Source organism: Mytilus trossulus, chromosome 11, assembly GCF_036588685.1.
Source record: "Mytilus trossulus isolate FHL-02 chromosome 11, PNRI_Mtr1.1.1.hap1, whole genome shotgun sequence".
NCBI lineage: Eukaryota > Metazoa > Mollusca > Bivalvia > Mytilida > Mytilidae > Mytilus > Mytilus trossulus.
The window spans coordinates 68,850,816-68,873,315 of NC_086383.1; the positions used below are offsets into that span (position 1 = coordinate 68,850,816).

The 22,500-nt window shown below is 30.8% G+C and overlaps 2 protein-coding genes across 4 annotated transcripts in view; both read left to right on the plus strand.

Annotated features, from left to right (window-relative positions):
* LOC134691489 (uncharacterized) overlaps window positions 1–22,500 on the plus strand; it is a 386,460-nt gene that overhangs the window by 110,937 nt on the left and 253,023 nt on the right. The window lies entirely within an intron of this gene.
* On the plus strand, window positions 2,453–22,063 carry LOC134690571 (uncharacterized). Of its 3 annotated transcripts, XM_063550526.1 has the most exons (7): window positions 2,453–3,005; window positions 9,820–9,909; window positions 15,982–16,168; window positions 17,927–18,009; window positions 19,718–19,804; window positions 21,494–21,508; window positions 21,793–22,063. In XM_063550526.1, the coding sequence occupies exons 3-7, from the start codon at window positions 15,984–15,986 to the stop codon at window positions 21,978–21,980; spliced, it is 558 nt and encodes a 185-aa protein (XP_063406596.1). In that variant the 5' UTR covers window positions 2,453–3,005; window positions 9,820–9,909; window positions 15,982–15,983; the 3' UTR covers window positions 21,981–22,063. The 3 variants fall into 3 exon arrangements, with proteins under 3 accessions (XP_063406596.1, XP_063406595.1, XP_063406594.1); XM_063550525.1 differs by lacking the exon at window positions 9,820–9,909 and having other exon boundaries at window positions 2,454–3,005; XM_063550524.1 differs by lacking the exon at window positions 9,820–9,909 and having other exon boundaries at window positions 2,456–2,989.

Genomic DNA, 22,500 nt, shown 5'->3' on the forward strand with positions numbered 1-22,500 from the left:
ATTACTTTTTTCAAATATTATTATTTTAAATAGATTGTTGTTTATCATGTTTATTAAACTAAGGCAGAATTGAATTTTTATAAATATGACCAAATACAAGTCTTAATCAGTAACACTACACTGTATATCTGTTTTTTCTTTATTTCACATATTTTCTTACATTACAAGATAAACATTTGAAAAGCATAAATGTAAAAATGTGCCTGTTGTCAAACACTCAATAGGTACAGTACCTTGTCATGAGAAATTAACAAATAATTGAACATTGTCAAAACAAACACCAATAAGTTTGTTTTACAGTCATTTATTTCACCATGTTGACACTTGTTCATACATTATGCTCTATGTTCATCATATTATCAGGAAAGAAATATATTTTTATACAATTAAGTAAACTGTTAACAATAAGTTAAAAAAAAGTATAGAAGGTTAAAAAAAAGTAGTATCACAAAATACTGAATTTAGTACTGAACTTAAAGGAAAATCAATTCGGAAAGACCATAATCACATGGCAAAATCAAATAACAAAACACATTAAAAACGAATGGACAAGCACTGTCATATTCCTGACTTGGTTCAGGCTTAAACTCCATAATGTTTAAACGTAAAGTTCTTACTGAACAGATCTTTTACATGCATATTTAAATTCAATACATGAAACAGATACTGCATATGATACAATCTTTGAGACTATATCGTGTTTTTCAAAATGATTGATTGATATTTTCACTTGATGATACAATTTACATGTAATGTGTAATTCAATAAATTACTTCAAAAAAAGTAATTGCAATTTAATTCATTACTTTAATTCAATAATGCATGCAATTGTTTTTTATCCCATCAAACTACAGATCGGTAAATATAAAAAAAAAGAAGATGTGGTATGATTGCCAATGAGACAACTATCCACAAAAGACCAAAATGACACAAACATTAACAACTATAGGTAAGCGTACGGCCTTCAGCAATGAGAAAATCCCATACCGCATATAGTCAGCTATAAAAAGCCCCGATAAGACAATGTAAAACAATTCAAGCGAGAAAACTAACGGCCTTATTTATGTAAAAACAATGAACGAAAAACAAATATGTAACACATAAACAAACGACAACCACTGAATTACAGGCTCCTGACTTGGGACAGGCACATACATAAATAATGTGGCGGGGTTAAACAAAGCCTGCCTCATTTCTGGACCTACATCTAGAAATTGACAATGAGGGTTGCGTGAAATCCACCATTTTCTACATTGGGAAATGTTTGTACCAAGTGAGGATTTCAGTATTTTTGTGATTATACTTTTTAAAAACAAAACTTAACGATAAACGAGATAATTTCAGCTTCTCAATTGTGAAATTTGAATTCCATGTAGCAACATTCCAGCAGCGCCTGCATACGGAGTATATATAGATCAAGTGATACGATATTCCCGCGCGTGTATTTACTATTATGATTTCCTTGATAGAGGGTTGCTGCCCACATCGAATCAATCAAACCAGAATCAATCAAACCAAGAGTTCCAAATGATGAAATTGAAATTATCCTTTCGTTAATTTTGCGGACGCCATCATGAGGTGGTTGACCGTACTGGGAGAACAGTTTCGTACGTCTTAACTACATTCCCCTTTGTTTTTGCGTTATACTATTTACCGGGATTGTAATATCATGATCATTAGACGGTAGCCACATGTAGATTAGGATCATGCTACCCTTCCGGACCACTTAAGATAACCCCAAAGTGTTGGTGGGGTTAGTGTTACTCAGTCTTTAGTTTTCTATGTTGTAACTTTTGTACTATTATTTGTCTGTTTGTCTGTTTGTCTTTTTTAATCTTTTATTTTTAGTCATAGCGTTGTCAGTTAATTTTCGATTTATGAGTTTGACTGATCCTCTGGTATCTTTCGCTCCTCTTTCATTGTAATTGAATGTATGGTTTTGTTCAAGTAATTGTAATGTTCTTCAAATCTGAACCTGACCGCAAAAAGTCGAACAATGTATTGGTTCTGAGGTAGATGCTTCAATATCCTTTCTCTAATGTTTTTGCTGTCTGCATATTTCTTGATCGGTGTGAAATATCTGTTCTCGGCAAATGATTAGTCAAAAATTTATAATGACGTCAAAATGTTTTGTTTTCCTCTGAATGTTCCTATGGTGACGTTGTGAAAATAGGTGACCATGTCTGATGACGTCACAATATTAAGAGCACAAGTTTCTTAAAATATTTGAAAAAGAAGGATACAAATCATTAGAGAAACAGATTCCTACACTATCACTCATGTATATCGATATTTCTCCCGTCTCGACAGTAAAAAGTTAACTGTCTCGAGTTAGGAAATATTGAAATAAACTTGCAGTGTAGAAATCGATATTTGTCTGATACATTTTGAAGATCAAATGCTTTAAACTCCAATGTTATAATCATATGACAGCCTTCAATTCTAAACGACATAAAGAGCTGAGACAGGAAAAATAGTTCTTACTTTGCGGACTGCAAATATAACGACAGTAGAACGTGTCAAATGGTAGAAAATGTTTACAGTTTCTTCAACAATTGTGATTACTCAAACTGTAATAAAATTAAATGTGATAAACACGTTTCTTGTCTGTCATAATTGTTATTGAATGAATTGTGTTATGAATCGTTCTTTAGTTTTATATACTATATATTATCGTGTTAATGCACCTGGTTTTACTCTTGTTGTAGTTTATGTGATTTCATGTGTGTGTTTGTTTTATATCGATTTTCTCGTCCTAATCGATTTGGCAAATTTCAATTTGTTAATTTAATGTATAATAAGTAGAAATAATACTAGCTAGTAATGTTACATCCTGTAAATATTTATAACTTGGCATCGCACAAGGTCGCAGTTTTCTCTGTCTGTTAATAAAATATTGACACTACTACGGATATTTACTGAATACTATTATAGTTAGCAAAAACATTATGTATGTGTAATTTAAAATGAGATTTAAACAAGATTGAAGGCAAGTACATTTTTATGTAAGTACTTCTTGACTTCTGTCTTTTTGTTTATGGTTTGTGTCCTGTCAGTTTGAAATATTTAGGTACCATTTTGGTTCTTTTGTCCTAAGACAGCAAACATTTTCCAACTGATTTCTACTTTTTGTTCTTTTATTCTTCTGGTATACCTTAAGTTCAGGCCAGGGGAACGAACAGAAACACGTTTACTTCGTAGCACATTTTAAGGTTCATATTGTATAATTTTAACAATTTCCTTTTGTAGTTTACATCATATTACATTGCCATCTTATTGTTCTCATTTTAGAGGTCACATTGTGTAATTTTGACACAGAACTGCTAATATTTAGCGTTCATATAATGTATTTTGGTCATCACATAATTTACGTTAGGATCCACACATGGTGGGTCAAAGTATATTGATGTAAGTTCTTTTTTCCTGACATCGTGTTATATTGTCTCAATATTTCATTTCAGTATTAAAATCATTGTGTTTGTTACTGTATGATTACATTTAATGGTCCATATCTTGTTAATCCTCATTGTATGAATAACATTTCAGGGATCACATCATGTTATTTGTCAATTTTAATTTACATTTTCACATTATGTTATTTGTTACTTTTATTCATATTTTCAAATCATGTTATTTGTCACTTTAATTCACATTTTCACATCATCACTGATCATGTTATTTGTCACTTTAATTCACATTTTAGGTTGCATGTCGTTTTATTTGTTACTATTGGATTCACATGTTTTGTGTTTTCCTGATGTACGTAACTATGATTCACACTTTAGCTAAAGGGACACTAGCTGCCAGATTCATGTTCATCGATTGAACTCAAATTCTAATATTTTATTCATAACAATGTAAATCATTTTTCCAAACTATCAACAGTATAAAATTTACAGAACATGGTCTCAATAATATATAACTTCGTTTCGTAAACAAATAGACGTCTAGACGCCATCTAATTAACTATTGAGTTGAACTTTTATGACCATATAAGCATGTAAACATAATTGAAAATATAATTAGATTAAGCAACTCGTGCAATTGGATTTGTATAGGTCTGTTAAATTTTGTTTTATGAATTATGATTTTTTTTTTCGTCGTTTTTACCTTTATAAGAAACGTTTTTGTGGGTCGAATTGGTCCATTGAATTACGGGCAATGCATGCGTCAATCTATCTATTTTTACGGGGTTAGCTTTGAGGTCACATGAATATGGATTTAATGAGGTCAAATAATTCACTTGCATGTGAATAATTCATTATCAATGTATACTAGTGTAATTTGACAAAATTGAACCATTTTAGCTGTCAAAAGCAAAATATTATTTCACTATTTCACGTTCATTAATGATTGCACAAAAAAAAAATCATACTTTAGATATTTAATATATCTCATAGTTAGTGCCCCTTTAAATTAAGATAACTATATATTTATGGTGCGCCATTAGGATTCTTTGACGAGAATATAAGAATATGTATTGTTAGATATCGAGATTAAACCATATATCAAAGTTGAAGTAAGACGTTTATGCAATGAAACAAACAATGAAATTTAGATAATGTTTTCCTGTTAATTTAAATAACAAACTTCGGCACATTTTTTTCTTGCACCAAATGAATTGCATGTCAAGGTAACATTGACTTTTTTAAAACATCTTCCAAAATACTGACATTTGTATGCGTTTTTTTCTCTAGTAAATGTACTTATTTATTTATTTTACTGACTGTTTATGACTTCTTTACATGAAACAAATAAAATCACAAAAATACTGAAGTTAGAGGAAAATCAATTCGAAAAGTCCATAATCACATGGCAAAATCAAATAACAAAACGCATCAAAAACTAATGGACAAGAACTGTCATATACTGACTTGGTACAGGCATTTTCAAGTGTAGAAAATGGTGGATTAAACCTGGTTCTATAGCGTTAACCCTTTCACTTTAATGACAGTCTCATCAAATTCCGTTATATTTACATTGATGCGTTAAATATACAGACACAATGAACAATGATACATAAATTGTCAAAATATGGGTACATCTATTCTAAATGCATTAGATGCTGGATGTGTTTTGATTGATATCCAAGTTTTAAATGCATACTTGTCTTTATTAGTTGTCAGTGGTTTGGAAATAGCTGTTAGTAGCTGTGAGTACTCTCGGATCTGTACCGTTTTGTTGTTGGGATGGAAAGTACCCTGCCACGTCCATTTGCATCTGAAGTATTTGTATATATCTTATGAGTTTATCCTACATCGACTGATTTGCATAGTTCGTTCTATTTTTGTCCTGTTACATCACGGCCCCAGGTAAGGGGAAGATTGGGATCCCGCGTACAATTTTAACTCCGTCACTTAAAGTATGTATGTGCCTGTCCCATCCCAGGAGCCTGTAATTCATTGGTGGTCAATTGTTTAGTGTTCTATATTATTTTGTTATACATGAATTCGGCCATACGTTTTCAAGCTTGAATTGTTTTACATTTTCATTTCGTAGCCTTGTATAGCTAACTATGCGGTATGGGCTCTGCTCACTGTTGAAGGTCCCACGGTGACCTATAAGTTTTAATTTCTGTGTAATTTGGTCTCTCAATGGCAATCATACCAAATCTTCTTTTTTATATTGTGTGTAGATAAGATTTGTATAATTTCAACGTAATTATGATAATAAGCTAGTATTAGCTTTTCAGAAGAAGAAGGATTTGGAGAGTAAATATAATTAATAATTCAGTCTGAGTAGGATTTAAAAAAATATCTCCATTGTCCAATGACATTGTGTTTAGCTAAAATATTTTACTTGATATTCTTTTTTTAATTTTGACCCTCAGAACGAAAATGAAGGCTTCCACTGCTTGGTCACATTTTCTACCATATGGATAATAGTAATAAAACAAAAGTGCCAAAATAATTCCCTTATATTTTTGTCGGAACGAATGTCATTATAAAGGACTTTATATGAATGAAAACAAAACAAGTATGAACATTTAGACATAACACAGGAATGCTTAATTGGTATTTTCACTTTCTTTTGTTAATAGTATGAATTACTTTTTATCCAAGGCCTCTATTTTTGTAGATTAAGAAAATGTATTTTAGCTGATACAAGATTTCATGGTTTCTCAAACCATCTTTAATCAAAGTTTAACCTATACATAATAGGTACTTTGTTAAACATTTAGATTTGCGCATTACCTCAACCAATGATAACAACGGACATTAATAATTAATATATTTAGTATTGATTCCTTTTTGAATTAATGATCCACTCACTAGTATTGGTTTTTTTTGTAGGGAAAATGACGTAGTTTTCGTTTAAAGGATGGCGTGTAATGTCACAAGAACTCTTATTCGTTTAACGAGTTCTCTGAATTTTCATTGTACTTCTAGTAAAATAAAACATGCTAACTATTAAGATTGTTTTACATAAGCAGAAAATCTCCAGATATCAATATATAGATACAAGAAGATTTGGTATAATTGCCAATGATACAACTATTTATACAAGTTTAAATATGAAATAGTAAACCATTTTACGTCTAAGTATGTCTTCAGCACGAGGCCTTGGCTCACACCGTACAGCAAATTTTAGTGGGTCCAATAAAACTATCGCAAATCTTACGGGAAATCAAGGGGTCTTATCTATGTATAAAATGAGAACCATATCAACAAACGACAACCGCTGAACATCAGGTTCCTGACTTCCTTTTTTATCAATGCCTCTTATATCATCATGATTATTAGGAAAGTCTTAATACGAGTAAATAGATATTGATATTGATGAATTGTCACTGTTATCTTTTATATGTAATTTTATAATATACCTGTGGTAGAAAATACTTAGTATTTTAAAAATTCAAAATTAAGTTAACAGTTAATTTATGATTATGACCATATCAATGATAATTCATGTCAATACTGAAGTGCTGACTACTGGGCTGGTGATACCCTCTGGAAATAAAAATATCCACCATCAGAAGCATCGAACCAGTGGTTGTTACTAAAGTCAGTTCAGAGATAATGATACAAATTTGTATTTGCGCCAGACGCGTGTTTCGTCTACAAAAGACTCATCAGTGTCGTTCAAATAAAACAAAAGTTAAACAGGCCAAATAAAGCACGAACTTGAATAGCATTTAATACCTAAAAGTCCTTAAAGTTTTGTCAAATACAGCTATTCCTTGGTAGAAAAGCCTTTGTGTTTTTAAAATTCAAAGTTTAGTAAACAGTTAATTTATGATTATGACCATATCAATAATAATTCATGTCAGCACTGACTACTAGGCTGGTGATACCATTGGCAATAAAAACTCCATCAGTAGAGGCATCGACCCAGTAGTTGTAACTGAATTCCTTACAGATATAAAGATTAAAATTTTGTATTGGAGCTACAAAAGACTCATCAGTGTCGCTCGAATACAAAAAATATTAAATGGACAAACAAAGAGCCATCTTAAATAGCATTGTGGACCAACAATTCCTATTATCATGACTATATCAATGATAATTAATGTCAACACAGAAGTGCTGACTACTGGGCTGGTGATACTCCCAGAGAATAAAAACTCCACCAGCAGTGGCATCGACCCAGTGGTTGTACAAAAACTCATCATAGATATAAGGATTAAAATTTTATATATGCGCTAGCTGCGTGTTTCAAAAGACTAATCAGCGCAGATCGAATTTAAAAAAGTTAAAAAGGCCAAACACAGTACGAATGACACTTTAAAATTGAAAATGGAAATGGGGAATTTGTCAAAGAGTCAAAAACCCGACCATAGAGAAGACAACAACAGAAGGTCACCAACAGGTCTTCAATGCAGCGAGAAATTCCCGCACCCCGAAGGCGTCCTTCTGCTAACCACTAAACAAATATATATTTATACTATTTCAGTGATAATGAAAATTGAAAATAACACAAGACTAACAAAGGTCTGAGGCGTCTGACTTGGGACAGGCGCATACATGCGGCGGGGTTTAACATGTCTATTACATCTCAACCCTCCCCCTATACCTCTAGCCGATGCAGAAAAGTAAATGCATAACAATGACTAGTTTTCAGGTTTTGCATATCATCACACAATCTTTGATAGACAAATACAAACAATAAAAAAGATCGGCAATGCAATATCTACACAAATGCTGATACGTCTAAAACCATCCGACAACTCATTTTACAAATGTTATATGAGGCCTATGCCTTAAAAACGACGAACGAGTTTAGTTTAGTTTAGTTTTTGTCGATAAACTTATAAACAACAGATAGGATGAAACTTATAGGAGTTATTGTCAATATCAAATGATTTCATAAAACTGATTTTCTCGAAAACTCTGATTAGTAAGCGAAAACCCTAACAGTAACAATGACTATGAATACACAATATACAAACAAATATAAAAGTTATAGGCATGTTCGCATTAAATCTTGATTTTTATAAGTTTGTTTTATTTTTTGGTTTTGTCTATTATCTCGAAATAATTAAAGGATGTACTTTGATCAGGTTTAGAATTTGGTGTGTCAGATGTTCCGACTCCTTCTTTTCCCCTACAATATAGGGTAAAATATATTGCCAAAAAACACCTATGTTTCTTTTCATATAACTTGAAAAGCTCACAAAGGTCATATATAAAAAAATAAGCAGATTAAAGATTGCTTTACTTAATAATGGTTTTTAATACGAATGCAAATATAAGGTAAACGTCTGAGTCAGCCTTTTCTCGTCATTTCCTAAAAAATCATGTATATCGAAAAGGAGCTCCATTACCTATCATTTATTTTGCTTATTTATTCCTCAACTAATATTCTTCAGAATTATAGTTTCAATTTCAAAATGTGCTTTTAATTTATTCTAAATACTTCCGTAAAATAGCTACAAAATGGAAACAGTAAACTAATCAGAATTACAATGTACAGTTTCGACAAATGCTTGATTTTAACATTTTCAAAATAGCAGTTATTTGAATTTACAATCTAACAATATGGTTTAAGAATCGATTACGTTTTTTATCCTAGTAAAAAAATGCTAAATATATAAAAAAAGAAGATATGGTATGATTGCCAATGAGACAACTATCCACACAAGACCAAAATGACACAAACATTAACAACTTTAGGTCACCGTACGGCCTTCAACAATGAGCAAAGCCCATACCGCACAGTCAGCTATATTGAAGCCCTCTTCCGGGTGCAGGATTTTCTCGCTTTGTGGAAGACCCATTTGTGGCCTACTGATTGTTTTTTTACTTTTTTTGTCTCTTTGACACGTCCCCCATTTTCATTCTCTATCGTATTTGAAAAAAGCTAAATAACTGTTCACTTTTTTTTCAAAAAGATAAATTTTCAAAAAATTTAGAATCAAACATAGTATGATCTATCTTCTGCATGTTTGCATGAGCTGCATTCCATTTGAACCTGTATAAAGATTCCAGTTTTGAATCATCTTTTTTTTTTACAACTGGCATACATTTCCAAATACTAGATAAAGCTGCCATTTTGTATTTTCTGTAGATATCAATGACATTTTGGAAAATTGCATGGTTGTGAAAACATTAATACATTAATTACAGATTTAATTTTAAGTTATTTTTATCTTTTATAACTTGAAAGTATTTCCAAACAAGTTCTTAAATGTTTACAGTGCCTGAAAAATATGACATGTTGTAATTGTAAATAAATTTTATTATATTATTCATAAATTTTGTTGAATTTAACTATTTGTTTTATCGCCATGTGCTAGTCTCTTCCAATGGAGTAGATTTTCTAAACAAATATACCAGCTTTTTTATGGTTTTAGAAAGTACAATTTATAGTTATTTTCAGAACAAGGAAGATAACAAGTGTAACAGATTGACTGTGATCGGTGAAGTCCCTTGAAAATTGCAACAAGGAAGAATGTATTGTACTTTCCAGGTTGTAATATTTTATAAAATCAATTTATTTTTACAATGCAAACTGTATCCTCAAAACTATTTTCTTAATCACTCTTCTTTTTTGAAGAAATTGAAACGTCAACTTTTGAAAAACCAAAATTGTTGTCTGTTTTACGGTAGAATTTGTTGGTCTTTTTGTCATGTAAGACTTGTTAAAAGAAACATGTTACATGCCTATTCTTTAAAAAATGAAAACAATACGTTGTAAATTGTATGTACCTGAAATGATTATCTGTGTCGACCTTCACCGGGAACGCTAAAAAGCCGAATATTAGAAAGCCGAGGATGTATAAGAAACCTTAAAAGTTGCAGTTGAAGATATATAAAACCAAAAATTAAACTTTGCCTGAGGGAGTTCAAATGATAATATTATAAGGTTCAAATCCAAAACGCACTGTATGAATGTTTTGAATACCGTTATAACATATAGAGGAGTGAGTCTAGACAATAATCTTTTTTTTTCAAAATAGCAATTATTTTCAAGGAAACTGATTATTTTCTTGAATCAAATTTGAACTTGCATTTTTTGACAGGAATATTTCATTAAGAAAATCTACCAGTGATTAATTAGAAATGTTGGAAGAAATGCATCTTTAACAACCATATTTTGTAAAAAACAGATTCTTATAAGTTAGATAAAACTAAAAAAAGGTCTCTTCATGTAAACAGTTCAGAACGAATAATAAACACATTAGTGTTTTATCTTTTATTGTTTTGTTTACACTGATTTGCCAGACAACCACATCTAGTTTAAAAATCGTAGAAAATATAGTTCAATAACAATACCACCATGTAGTTGGATAAACAAGTTAATACAAAACGCCACAAATACCTTTATAACATTAATTCGTAAATATAAGTTGGATACTAATTTTCGTGGATACATGAGAAACTAAATATCCAAAAGTATGCAAAAAGTAAAACCACAAAAAAACTTAACTCCGAGGAAAATTCAAAACGGAAAGTTCATTACTAAATGGCAAAATCAAATACTAAAAACACATCAAACGAATGGACAACAAACGTTCTTTAACCAAAACAATAGATACACACAAATATAAATGATTCCACAGTAGACACTGTCATCAGATAATAACGTTCATTGATTTCTTACCTTTTATTCAAGAAAGTTTTTACTTGCCACAGCTGGTAAAAAATGAGAGATATGTATAATATACGATATTGTATATCTAATTTACCTTAGACAGACGTTGAGCAGACATCATGCACAATCTCAAGAAAATTGTGACTTATTTCATTTTGTCACTTTTTGAACTTTCTTCAGGTAAGAATCTTGCTTTCCTTACTTATTGACAAGTTATGAATTGGTTAAAAAAACACGAAAATTAGGAAACAATTTTAAAAGCTATATGACAGTCACATTATTTTCTTTAATATTTCAGCTCAATATAGAAAGGCATGTGGTCCTTTTACCATGCTATCTTAGAAATGTTTATTGTGATTAAGATTATAATGCATTGTTGACTAATATTTCAGCTCAATATAGAAACGCATGTGGTCCTTTTACCATGCTATCTTAAAAATGTTTATTGTGATTAAGATTATAATGCATTGTTGACTGTTGTACCCGTATTATTGACATTTTTACTTTAATTTATGTTTTTCTTGTTGACGCATTGTTGACGGCTGTACCAATATTTTTGACATTTTTACTTTATGTATATTTGTCTTGTTGAGACATTGTTGTCTATATAATATACAACTGTCATATATTTTTACATTAGAAAATGTCTGTTTCAGTTCAGGAGTATGAGAGTTGTTATCAATTCGTTTAAGATGGTATGGGTGTCCACCGCCATCTTGGATTGAAAAAATCAGAGAAATTAAGGTCCAGTTTTTGTATCAAGTTAACAAATTTGTATGCAGGAATTCTGATATTCAATGTGAATTTTCATTTAAATAAACAAATTAATAAGAATTTAACTTATAAAAATTAATATATATAAGAGTAGATTTTTTTTAAAGGGAAAGTTACTCTAAAGCATTGCATTTTTTGGAGGAATCTGTAAGGAATTTTCCTATTTTGTAATTTAGCCGGAAAAAACGTACGGTGACCCTATCTTTTTTTTTGATATTCTAAAAGTAATGTCTGAAAGCTGTCTTTTCCTATTTTTTTTTACAATATTTTGTATAAACAAAAAAAATGTGTTTTTCCCTGTATAATCTATAAAAAAAATATGTCATTTTGTCACAACCTGTAACTTGAGAAAATGCGCGGTGACCTATAATTCTTATTATATTTTTGAATATATATCAATAGATACTACGTTTTGTCAAAGTATGAACACATTTTAGCATTTTATTTTAGTCTCCCATACCAGCTTAAGTTGTTTTTAATCGTTTGATTTTTACCTCTGATAAGTATTAATCCCTTTTGAATTATCCTCGACTTCGTTAATTTTGTCATTTTTATATAGTAAGCTAAACAATTCCTTACACAATTCTACATAAACATTCTTGTAATTGTTATAAAATATTTCAAATAGTCGTTATTCTATTAAGCTATTTCTGTGTACTGTCCTAAATTATTGTTAGTTATGTGTTGTTGTTCCGTGGTTATCATGTTGCAATGTACCTTTATATTTTATGCTTATGTATTTCTCTGTCTTGGATGTTCTGGCATACATTTTGTAATGTATTCCCGTCATGCAATGTTTTCATTTTATCTGCATATCAAACATTACAATTAAATATGATGTTTGGCTAGCAACAAAACTAGGTGCACCCCACCATTGTTTCTAAAAAATGTTCCGTTCCAAGTCAGAACTATGACAGTTGTTATCTAATAGTTCGTGTCTATGTTTGTTGCATTGTAGTGTTCTGCTGTTTGATCGTTGTTTTTCTCATATAGTTCATGTGTCTCCCTCGATTTTTGGTTTGTATCCGGATTTGATTTCCCTCAATCGATTTTTGAGTTTTGAACAGCGGTATACTACTGTTTTCTTTTTTATCCTTAAAAAAACATTAATTCTGTAATTTTTCAGCAAGAAAAAGTCGTTTCTTTTATTTTGTCGTTTTTCGGTTTAGACGGTCATTCGCTCAATGCACATCCTTTGTTGTATTGTTAGTAAACGTATAGATATTTTGTTGTTTTTCGGTTTAAACAGTCATTCGCTCCATGCAAATCCTTTGTTGTATTGTAAGTATACGTATAAATATTTCTTTAAACTATTGGGATTAATAAATAAAGGGAACTTTAAAATATGATTACCCTTCCGGAGCACCTAGTCATTTTTTCGGTTATTTATTTTTGTACGAGCACTATTTTCATTTTAGTGATTTATTTACATTTGTACTGTCCTTTTATTTTGACTTGTATACTTGTCGGTCGAATGTTGATATTCTCTCTGATATAGTCACCTTCAAAAATAATTTATCTTTATAATATCTTTATTAATCGGCAAAAAAACCAGATTCCGTGCTCATTGTTATTTCAAATACCACAGATGAATGTAATGGGACAAACAAGGAACAGCCAATAAACGCATATGTTATGCATTTAATGAATTTGGCTAAGGAAAGCTCCGAGTAATTGTACAGGAGGGCTCCAAGCGATTGTACAGTCAATTAAATTTCTGACATTTAGAAAATGAATATATTGGGGTTTCTACTCAGACAATGGCTTTCAAACTTTCAGACAGGTAGGAGTATATATCAGAAAAGATACATATGAAAATTCGGATAGAAACGATGGGTTTTTCGATGTTTATTAATTAATGTTGATCGCTGCTCCGTCACAGTTTTGATCGACTTACTCGGAGGCCCACCAGTCTAATGATATGCAATATAATTGGATGCATATGTTGTTTTTATTGTTTTATTGGTTCATATATACAATGATATACGTATAGAATGATTTGATTACCAAAACTTGAAGCAGAAACGTTTTATAATAAGATTTGAGTTCATCAAACATTCCATCAAGCAACTTGTTATTGTTACGAATGTCAGAGCCCCGCTTGACAGTGTCCCGAATGACCAAATTATCATAAAACCGTATAATTCCGTTCCCACACTGTGACTATTGACCTTTAGTCAGTGGAATTATGTGATGAGTTGATAACGAATTCAAACGAAGCGTATCGAATTATTTGTTATTTTGCATATAGACTAAGGGGTAAGATTTAAGGGCTTCTCATACATTGTCATAATAATCGATTATTTCTATGTTATAACAGTAATAAAAACATATTTTGTTTACTCTACTGTAATATTGACAGAACAAATAACTTGATCAGATCTTTTTGTATCTCAACATGTTGAAAGGAGAAGGTTCAGTAAGAGCCTTTTTGGGCCCCAAAATATAGCAGTTTTACAAAATTGTTTAAATGTAAACTTTTAGTTATTTTTTGGAAAGTATAATGCCTCTGCTACATAAATATGGGCTGTTTTTTGGTATTCCCATAGACATATATCGGGTACTTGCAAAATTTCAGCATTTTAGTTAAGTTTTAGACGATTTCCGTCATAAATGAAAGTGGCCGCATTCGTGTTCATTCATAATATTGAAATGTAAGTTGTGTTTAATGATAATACATAACATATATAAAGGTCGAGGATGAACACGGATGCGGCCACTTTCATTTTTGACAAAAAAACATCTGAAAAGTGACAGTTTTTAGCATATTTGATAGATTTTTCATATTTAAGCTAGAATCGGAGAGTTTTTAATAAGTGAATCAGTTTAAATCTTTCACTAAAAAATAATTGAATCAATTGAAATTGACATTTAAGTGTTTAAAAAGTGTCGAACATCTTTCGTCAAATGAACTTGAAATTTGAGGCGGAAAACGGCCCTTACCGGACCTACTCCTTTGTGTCGTTTAGTTTAGTTTAGTAAAATAAATCCGTGAAACCAAACAGTTAATTACGAAATTACGTGGTCCCTTTATTATTCTATTAATGCCTTAGTGCTGTCCAACATACTGAATTCCATCTATTATACGCTTTCAAACGGCATGCATATTGATTTTATCAGTCCAAATGTTATATTAAATTATTAATTAAACGGTAAACACATACACAGGTGTATGCAACATTACTTTTGTAAAGGTTTTATTTGAAATCAAAGCGATCAGGAACAAAACAAATGTCCATCTTGATTTTTTGTGATGTTCAAAGCACAGCAATGTCAGTTAAAATAGTTGTTGTCACATAGAAAAAATATTTCTCCGATCTATATATTGCATCCACTTATTTCTTGTTGAGAAATACTTTAGATATAAAATGCATACATTGTTATAAAATGAATATCGTAAAAAAGTGTGTCCTAATTTGGGCATTCTGACGTGTGTTTAATGATATTATACACTTCTGGCCTTTGTATGAGGTTGATACGAGTATATATTGACCGTAAAGTTGTATATTGACTGAGGGCGAAGTCTGAGATCAAAATACTTCTGTGGGTCATTATATAATGTATTGACATCATAGAAAAGCTATAACTGTTGTATTATTGATATCCGACCAGATTTATATCAAAATCTTCGGTGCATTATATTTGTTTTTTCGATCATTTAATGTTGTTGGAATGATGTAAGTGTTATATTGTCTCTCTGACAATAACAACAAATATATTTGGAAAAGTTACAGGATTACTTGGGAAAACATTCTTTCTCTCGAAATTTTGATTGTATTTCTTCTCGGCCTAAACCTGACCGGATACTCAGAAACAAAAGCCTAACATTTTACATGTTCCTTAGCCTGATTTTTTTTTACATTTTATATAGCTACTGTTGATTCATTTATTTTTGTGGCCATAACATTTCGTGCATTGAGAAAAACCAGCATGTTCGTGGGTATTTGAATTCTAGGAATTGTAAATGTCTGCATACATAGCTTATAGAATGTGCAATCCGTTGAGCGTTTGAATTCGTGGTCGACCTCTACCTGCGAAAACCACAAAATGTGGTATCCAACGAATAATAATGAATCTACAGTATGTTGTACAGGACATGGCACCACAAACATTTTTTTGTTTGAGGTTTTTTCTATATTTTTTTTGGAATTAATTGTTTACTTGTCTTTGCAGGAATGACTGAATTTCCATGTCAATTTCCCTGTCCATGGCACAATAAAACATTTACTTTTTACTCTTCTGGTGAGACGACTGGAAGGACATGGAAATTTTACGCTAATGGTCAAACAAGCCTGATGAGCGATGAATCACCATATATTTTTAACTGTTATCAAATTACAGAACGATTTCTTATTGTTAGGTATGTTAATGTTAAAATGTAACGTGTAATGTAATATGATATTAAGATTAATTAGAACTAATAAATCCATTGGACGTTTTATATCTTTTTTTATCGTTGTTGTCATGATACATGTTTGTCTTTTTTCTATTGCATTGCTTCGTGGTAATTTTTTATTACTTTCTATCAAATCGATCTCACATAAGGCGACAATTATGCAACAGTATAACCTTCTGCAATCTGCCTTTCAATGTTATGAGCTGAATTTCAGTGTTCTTATATATCAAGTACTATATATACCATGGTTTTCACAAGTTAACATATTTAAACAAACGAATCCGAAGGATGAGTTTGTTTAAATATGTTAATGAGTAAGACACATGGTATATAAAATTTGTAATATAAATAAAATGATTGACAACTTCAAGACCTTCAACTTATATTGGAAATTGATCACGTTACAGTTTTATCCAATGAAATGGAAGCTCGCGGAAGTCACTTTTGCGCCTCGTGTATGATCTTCTGTGTATTTCATGTAATAGAACCCCTGAATTTGCTAAAATGAAAGAAAATGTCAGATTTTCCCGATTTTTATTTAGTTTTGCGGCCCGTGTATGGTTGTTAGCGCAAGTAACTTTATAATGTCATCATACTAAGGTAAACAAAATTATCGGATTCCAGCGTCGGACAAGGATTAAATAATTATTCTAATGACGGTAAGAATTTTTTTTTTTTTTTTTTCAAGTATCATACAAATTAATCATATTTTACAGAATTTTCATCTCATTGAAAAATGCATATTTATACATTTCTAGTGTTTGTACACACTGCTTTCTTCCGTTATTTTATCAATTCGATTATTAGATTATTTATTAAATTAAACACAATTTTAATGATAACACACTGTATTTAACAGTAGTAGATCCAGGGAGCGTAGATAGTGTACGTTCCCCTAATTGATCGCAAAAAAAAAATCACAGATATTTGTAGCCGATATTTATTCCTTTTTCTATAGGTACCCCGGCCCTTTTTTTTAAATCAAAATTTAATTGGATCTTCGCAAAGGAAATGATAGTTTCACATTTCATTTTTTTCACATCTTAAAGAAGAAACATTAAGTAATTGTTTCCAAAATTAGGGGAACTCGTAACAATCCTATAAAGTTTGAAAAAGGTTTCTTAAGATTTGGGTACACATAATGTATTGCTTTTTGTTATGAAATTAAAACAAATAAAGATCCTGACCTTTTAGTACGTTTAACAGTTTCCTAATTATTTAAGAGGCGGGTACATTTAAAAAAAAAAAGGTGGAGCTTCAGCCATGGAATAACATAAACATGAATATGTTATACCATGGCTGAAGCTCCGCCTTTTTTTCATTTGAATTCTAGTTGAGTTGCATATTTAATTAGCAAAGTATGGTACAACATTAATTTGCATATAATATACCATGGTTTTCCCTCACCACACTTTTTAAGCAAATTATTTCATAAAATCATCAAAAGAAAAAATCCAATTTATGTTACAATTGTATATATTACTTTTTTTAAATTGTTATTTGGATGGAGAGTTGTCTCATTGGCATTCACACCACATCTTTCCATATCTATCTATCTATATATATTTATATATGCTAGATGTAGACTCATATAGAGCATTTAATGAAAGGTAAAAGTAAAAATCATACCATGAAATATAAGATAATGTACATGATCAAAAGGCAAGTAAGGTAGTTCATACTTTGAAACAAACACACTAATGTTATCTTCATTTTTTTTAGGAATGGCGATTCTGACAGCTTTAGATGCTTCCCGATTTATTATGATCCTGAAATTCCTCTGGAGTTTATAATGGGAGGTTGGAGTAAGTTTTTATGCCGTTGGTCTAGTTATTAAAGTCTCATAATTTATACACTTAAAGTTGAGTACTTGCATTAGCATATTCGTATGATACTAGTTTATATCAAAGGATTATGAAAAGCACACTTATTTCAGAAAAGATTTCTTTAAATTTCAAGAACATAATCAAAAGTATTTCTCATATCAATTAAATATCTGCCAATTATATTTCATTAACTATCATTAATAAACCTTTCACAGAAAATGAAAATAATTGATATTCAAATATTTTTCAGGTAATTCTATCTTTGGATATTTATCCGTTTTGGGTCATAATTAAGCTATTGATACAAACCTGCTGTTTATTGTTTGAATGCTATCATCATTATATATGTATTTGCTTACACCTGAGAATATTACAATAATGTTTATTTTTTCATTAAGAATAATGACCTATAATAGTTTGCTTGATACTTCTTACTTACAGGATAATACCTGACCACCATTTTTGCTTATTTGGTCAATCTCCTAGTAGTATTCGTATTCTTAATCAAACTTAGTCAGCGGTTTTGAAATGACAAACCTCTTTGAAATTGATTTTCACATTATAAAAGACATCTAGATCTCCCTCATACAAAGTTCTGCCTCGTTAACGACTCAAAATAATGATGATTGTTTTTGTTTATAAGCTCTTCTTTGCTTACAATTTTGGATCTTTTGCATACATTTTGGGGAATATTGTCCCGAGTAGAATTTAATATTGCACGATCTTGAGAGTGCAATATATGTTCTACGAGGGACAATATTCCACATTATTCCATATTTATAAACTTTTAGTAGGTTTTTCTATATGAATTGGATTTTGAATAAATAAGCATATTCACCTGCGGAAAAAGGATATTCCTCGCGAAAACGTCGCTTGCTTTTTCGGGTACAATTTTGGTAAAAAAACGTTTGATTTATAATTGCTTTTGGTAAATATTTTCTATTACATTCATTTCTTTCCGAATATGGAATAAAACATTTACTGTCTTTTGTTTCGGTAAATATGTGGTTTTATTGACCTTTGAAAAACTGATATTCACTTTGGCCGTTGGCCTCAGTGAATATCAGTTCTTCAAAAGTCAATAAACCCACACATTTACCTCATCAAAAGACAGTAATTGTATAATATTCATGCAATAACCTTTTTATTGCAATACAATATTTGAAAGTAAGAATCGGTTCAAACTAAGATTTTGTCGTTGATGACGTCATGAATTTTGAAGATTTATTGCACTATTGCAGCTAACTTTTGGTGACTTTCTGTGGGGAAAATTATATTGCTATGCAATAATATGATTAATTATATATTTTTTCACTACATCATTTGAGTTTCCTCGAAACATCAGTATCTTCGATTGACATTCTTACTTAAGAGTATCCATATAAACCCTGTTAGTAAAAAGTGTTGGCTAATGAGATAGTATGAATCACTGGGAGGTAGTGATGTACACGGATATACTTATGATTAAAGCGCATTTGCATTTGAACGATACTGTAATTCCGAGATAGAAAAAAATAAATAATGCGTTGATCGTCTCATCACAACTCCAATAAGTGTATATATCTAGCATATATAACTTTCTCATTAAGGATGTTCGAATTGATTTTGTAGAAACGCTTTGATAAAAAAGTTCGCTCTATCACGAAATACATATTTCTAATAACAAACGATGTGTAACCTTTTTTAGATGCATTTAGTTTTATAAACCATACGGGAGAATTTACAGATTTATGTGGATTTTGTAAAGAGCCACGTATTATATGGTCACTTTCTGGTAAGAACATTTTATTTGTATACTCTTTTTTTAAACATGTTCGCTGATCTTGCTTTTAGACATTTGATCAGTAAATCGGAATCTTCTAGTCCTATCTATATGATGCTTTAATATTTTACCCATAACCTCCTTTTTTCAGGTATTATTCATGTGTTTGAAAATCCATGTTTTTTCATATTTGTCAAAGAACGGTATCAACGTTATAATCAATCTAGCGAGAATGTTGTCGGCCCAAAGTTTTAATTTCTGATAGTTTAAAAACAAAGTTTGCATGTTTTGGCAGTTTTGTTTGGATATTGTGTATACATTTTCAATTCAAAATTGTCTTAAAGCGCTTGTTTTTTAAAACGGAATAAATTACACATTATATCGTATATGATAGATTACTTAGGAATTTCTAATCTGTTGGTAATGATTTTGATATAAGTACAACACATTGCAGATGTTAAACGATGAAAGTCCATTCGTTAACTATCTATGTAGATCATGAACAATGTAGATAATGACTAAGATCAATTTCGTTCTGAGGCATTTGAAAGATTTCGGTGAAGGTTTTCTTCTATGCCGTGTTTTGTATAGTGTTGCTTGTTTCCTATCATTTTGCGTTAATTACTATAATACTTTAGTGTTTTTGTGTAATGTATAGTTAACATTTCCCTTTGTATGAAATCACTTAATAAAACAAATTACAGATTTCCAATAAAATGTATAAGAAAAGATGATCACAACGACTAATGCTTTAAGTAGAAACCAATACAAATACCCATGTAAAAATTATTAAATTAAGATCTATGGTAAAATATAATTATTAGATTAAGATCTATGGTAAATAAGATTATTAGATTAAGATCTATGGTAAATAAAATTATTACATTAAGATCTATGGTAAATGAACTTATTCTAATGCAATTTGGATGTAACAATTTTTTTCATTGGGTAACAGTTGCCGTCAAATCCACAGTTGACCAGGCGTAACTAAGGAGAGACCCGCCATTTTGAATTGATGAATCAACAAATGTTCGATTACTTCTATATAATCATAAATAAAACAACACCTACCTCGAATTTGCCGTTTTAATGTAATTTTATCCAAATTTGAAGCGTACAGGTAACGAAATAACCTCCAGTTTGTAAGTTTTCGTTTGTATGACGTCACGTTTAGCCATGACGTCTTTGTGCCAAAATTATTCATGAAGTTTCGCGGATTTTTTTTTATTTGACAAATTTAGACATTTTTTCAAGTTTAATGGTATTTTTTCTTTTTCTAATGCATTAGAATCGGAATAACAGTACTGTAGTTGAAGAGTTGTCACCGTCAATTTTGATTTGACGGTCGCAAATCTCCGTTTTACTGTCTCCGCTCCGCGTCGCCAGTAAAACTGCATTTGCGACCGTCAAATCTACAATTGACGGTGACAACTCTTCAACTACAGTACTGTTATTCCTTAATTAAAGTAAGATCTATGGTAAATATAATGATTAAATTAAGATCTTTGGTAAATAAAATTATTACATTAAGATCTATGGTAAATAAACCACTGCATGTAGCTTTTTTTTTTATCTATTTTCTTTTCTGGCAAATGTAAAAAAATATTACTCGGTATAAATTATGCATTGAAGCTGACGAAAGGAAAATGAAATGTTGTTTAATGTTTTTACTTTCATTGACCAGTACAAATTTCTTTGCAGCAACGGGACCACCGTGTAAGTATGTGACCAACATATGTGTTTGACTGTCTGAAAATATAACCCCCCCTGACAAATATTTCTAATATACTTCAAAGTTCATCCTATTTTGTAAATATTTTGATTATTATCAGTTTTTTTTTTCCAAATGACATTTGTAAAAAAAAATATTATAGAAAAAATGATTAAACGGTTCTAAATATTATGATTATTATATTAAAATAATTAATATTGCTAATTCTGTTTTCATATCTTGCGTAGTAAAACAACATTGAAAGTACATCTTTCGAACGTACTTTCAGCTATCTCCACACTGTCGCTTAACTGCACTAGACCATCAACATGTCCCCCGCCTGGTGGAGTTTGTGATAAGAGTGACACCATCTCAAAAGCATGCCCAACAACAACTGTTCCAACAACGACTACAGCAGATCCAACAACCACAAAGAGCCACTGTGGAAAGAAGCAGGATCATCGTCCATTAATTTAGACAACAACAAAAGACAAACGTGGTCGAGTGTTTCAACTTACAGTTTAAGTACGAATACAGATTAATTGATATAATAAACTAAGACAAAAACACTTCAAGAGTTCGTTTTCTGTTGAATCTTACTTTTTTTAAGTCATACTTTGGCGGCTATTTAAAAGTTTATAATTTAAGTGTCACTAATAAATGTTACGTAGACAGAACGCATGTCTGGTGGTCAAGGGTTTAAGTAGCAATACACATGCCTGAGTTTTGACTTATACTGAAATATGAACGTAAGCCAAACAAATATTTAACAGACCCAACCCCTTTTTGGATAGCCAGACGCCAATATTGACCAAACCGACCCCGGATTTTTTTACCCTATCGACCAAATTGAGCATACTATAGGTCTATAGAAGGTGTCATTTTTATCGTGAAGGCCTTGGCAAACTTTAAAATGTGTTTTGTCACATAAATAGGTGTTCAATTAAGCATAGAACACGATAAATCCAACATAAAAGCCTAGCGAAACAACATAAAG

What these genes read in the sequence shown, in the direction of transcription:
- LOC134690571 (XM_063550526.1), top strand. Translation starts at nt 15,984, where the DNA reads ATGACTGAATTTCCATGTCAATTTCCCTGTCCATGGCACAATAAAACA. An exon ending in GAACGATTTCTTATTGTTAG is followed by an intron (nt 16,169 to 17,926) that starts GTATGTTAATGT and finishes CATTTTTTTTAG; the next exon opens with GAATGGCGATTCTGACAGCT. An exon ending in GTTTATAATGGGAGGTTGGA is followed by an intron (nt 18,010 to 19,717) that starts GTAAGTTTTTAT and finishes AACCTTTTTTAG; the next exon opens with ATGCATTTAGTTTTATAAAC.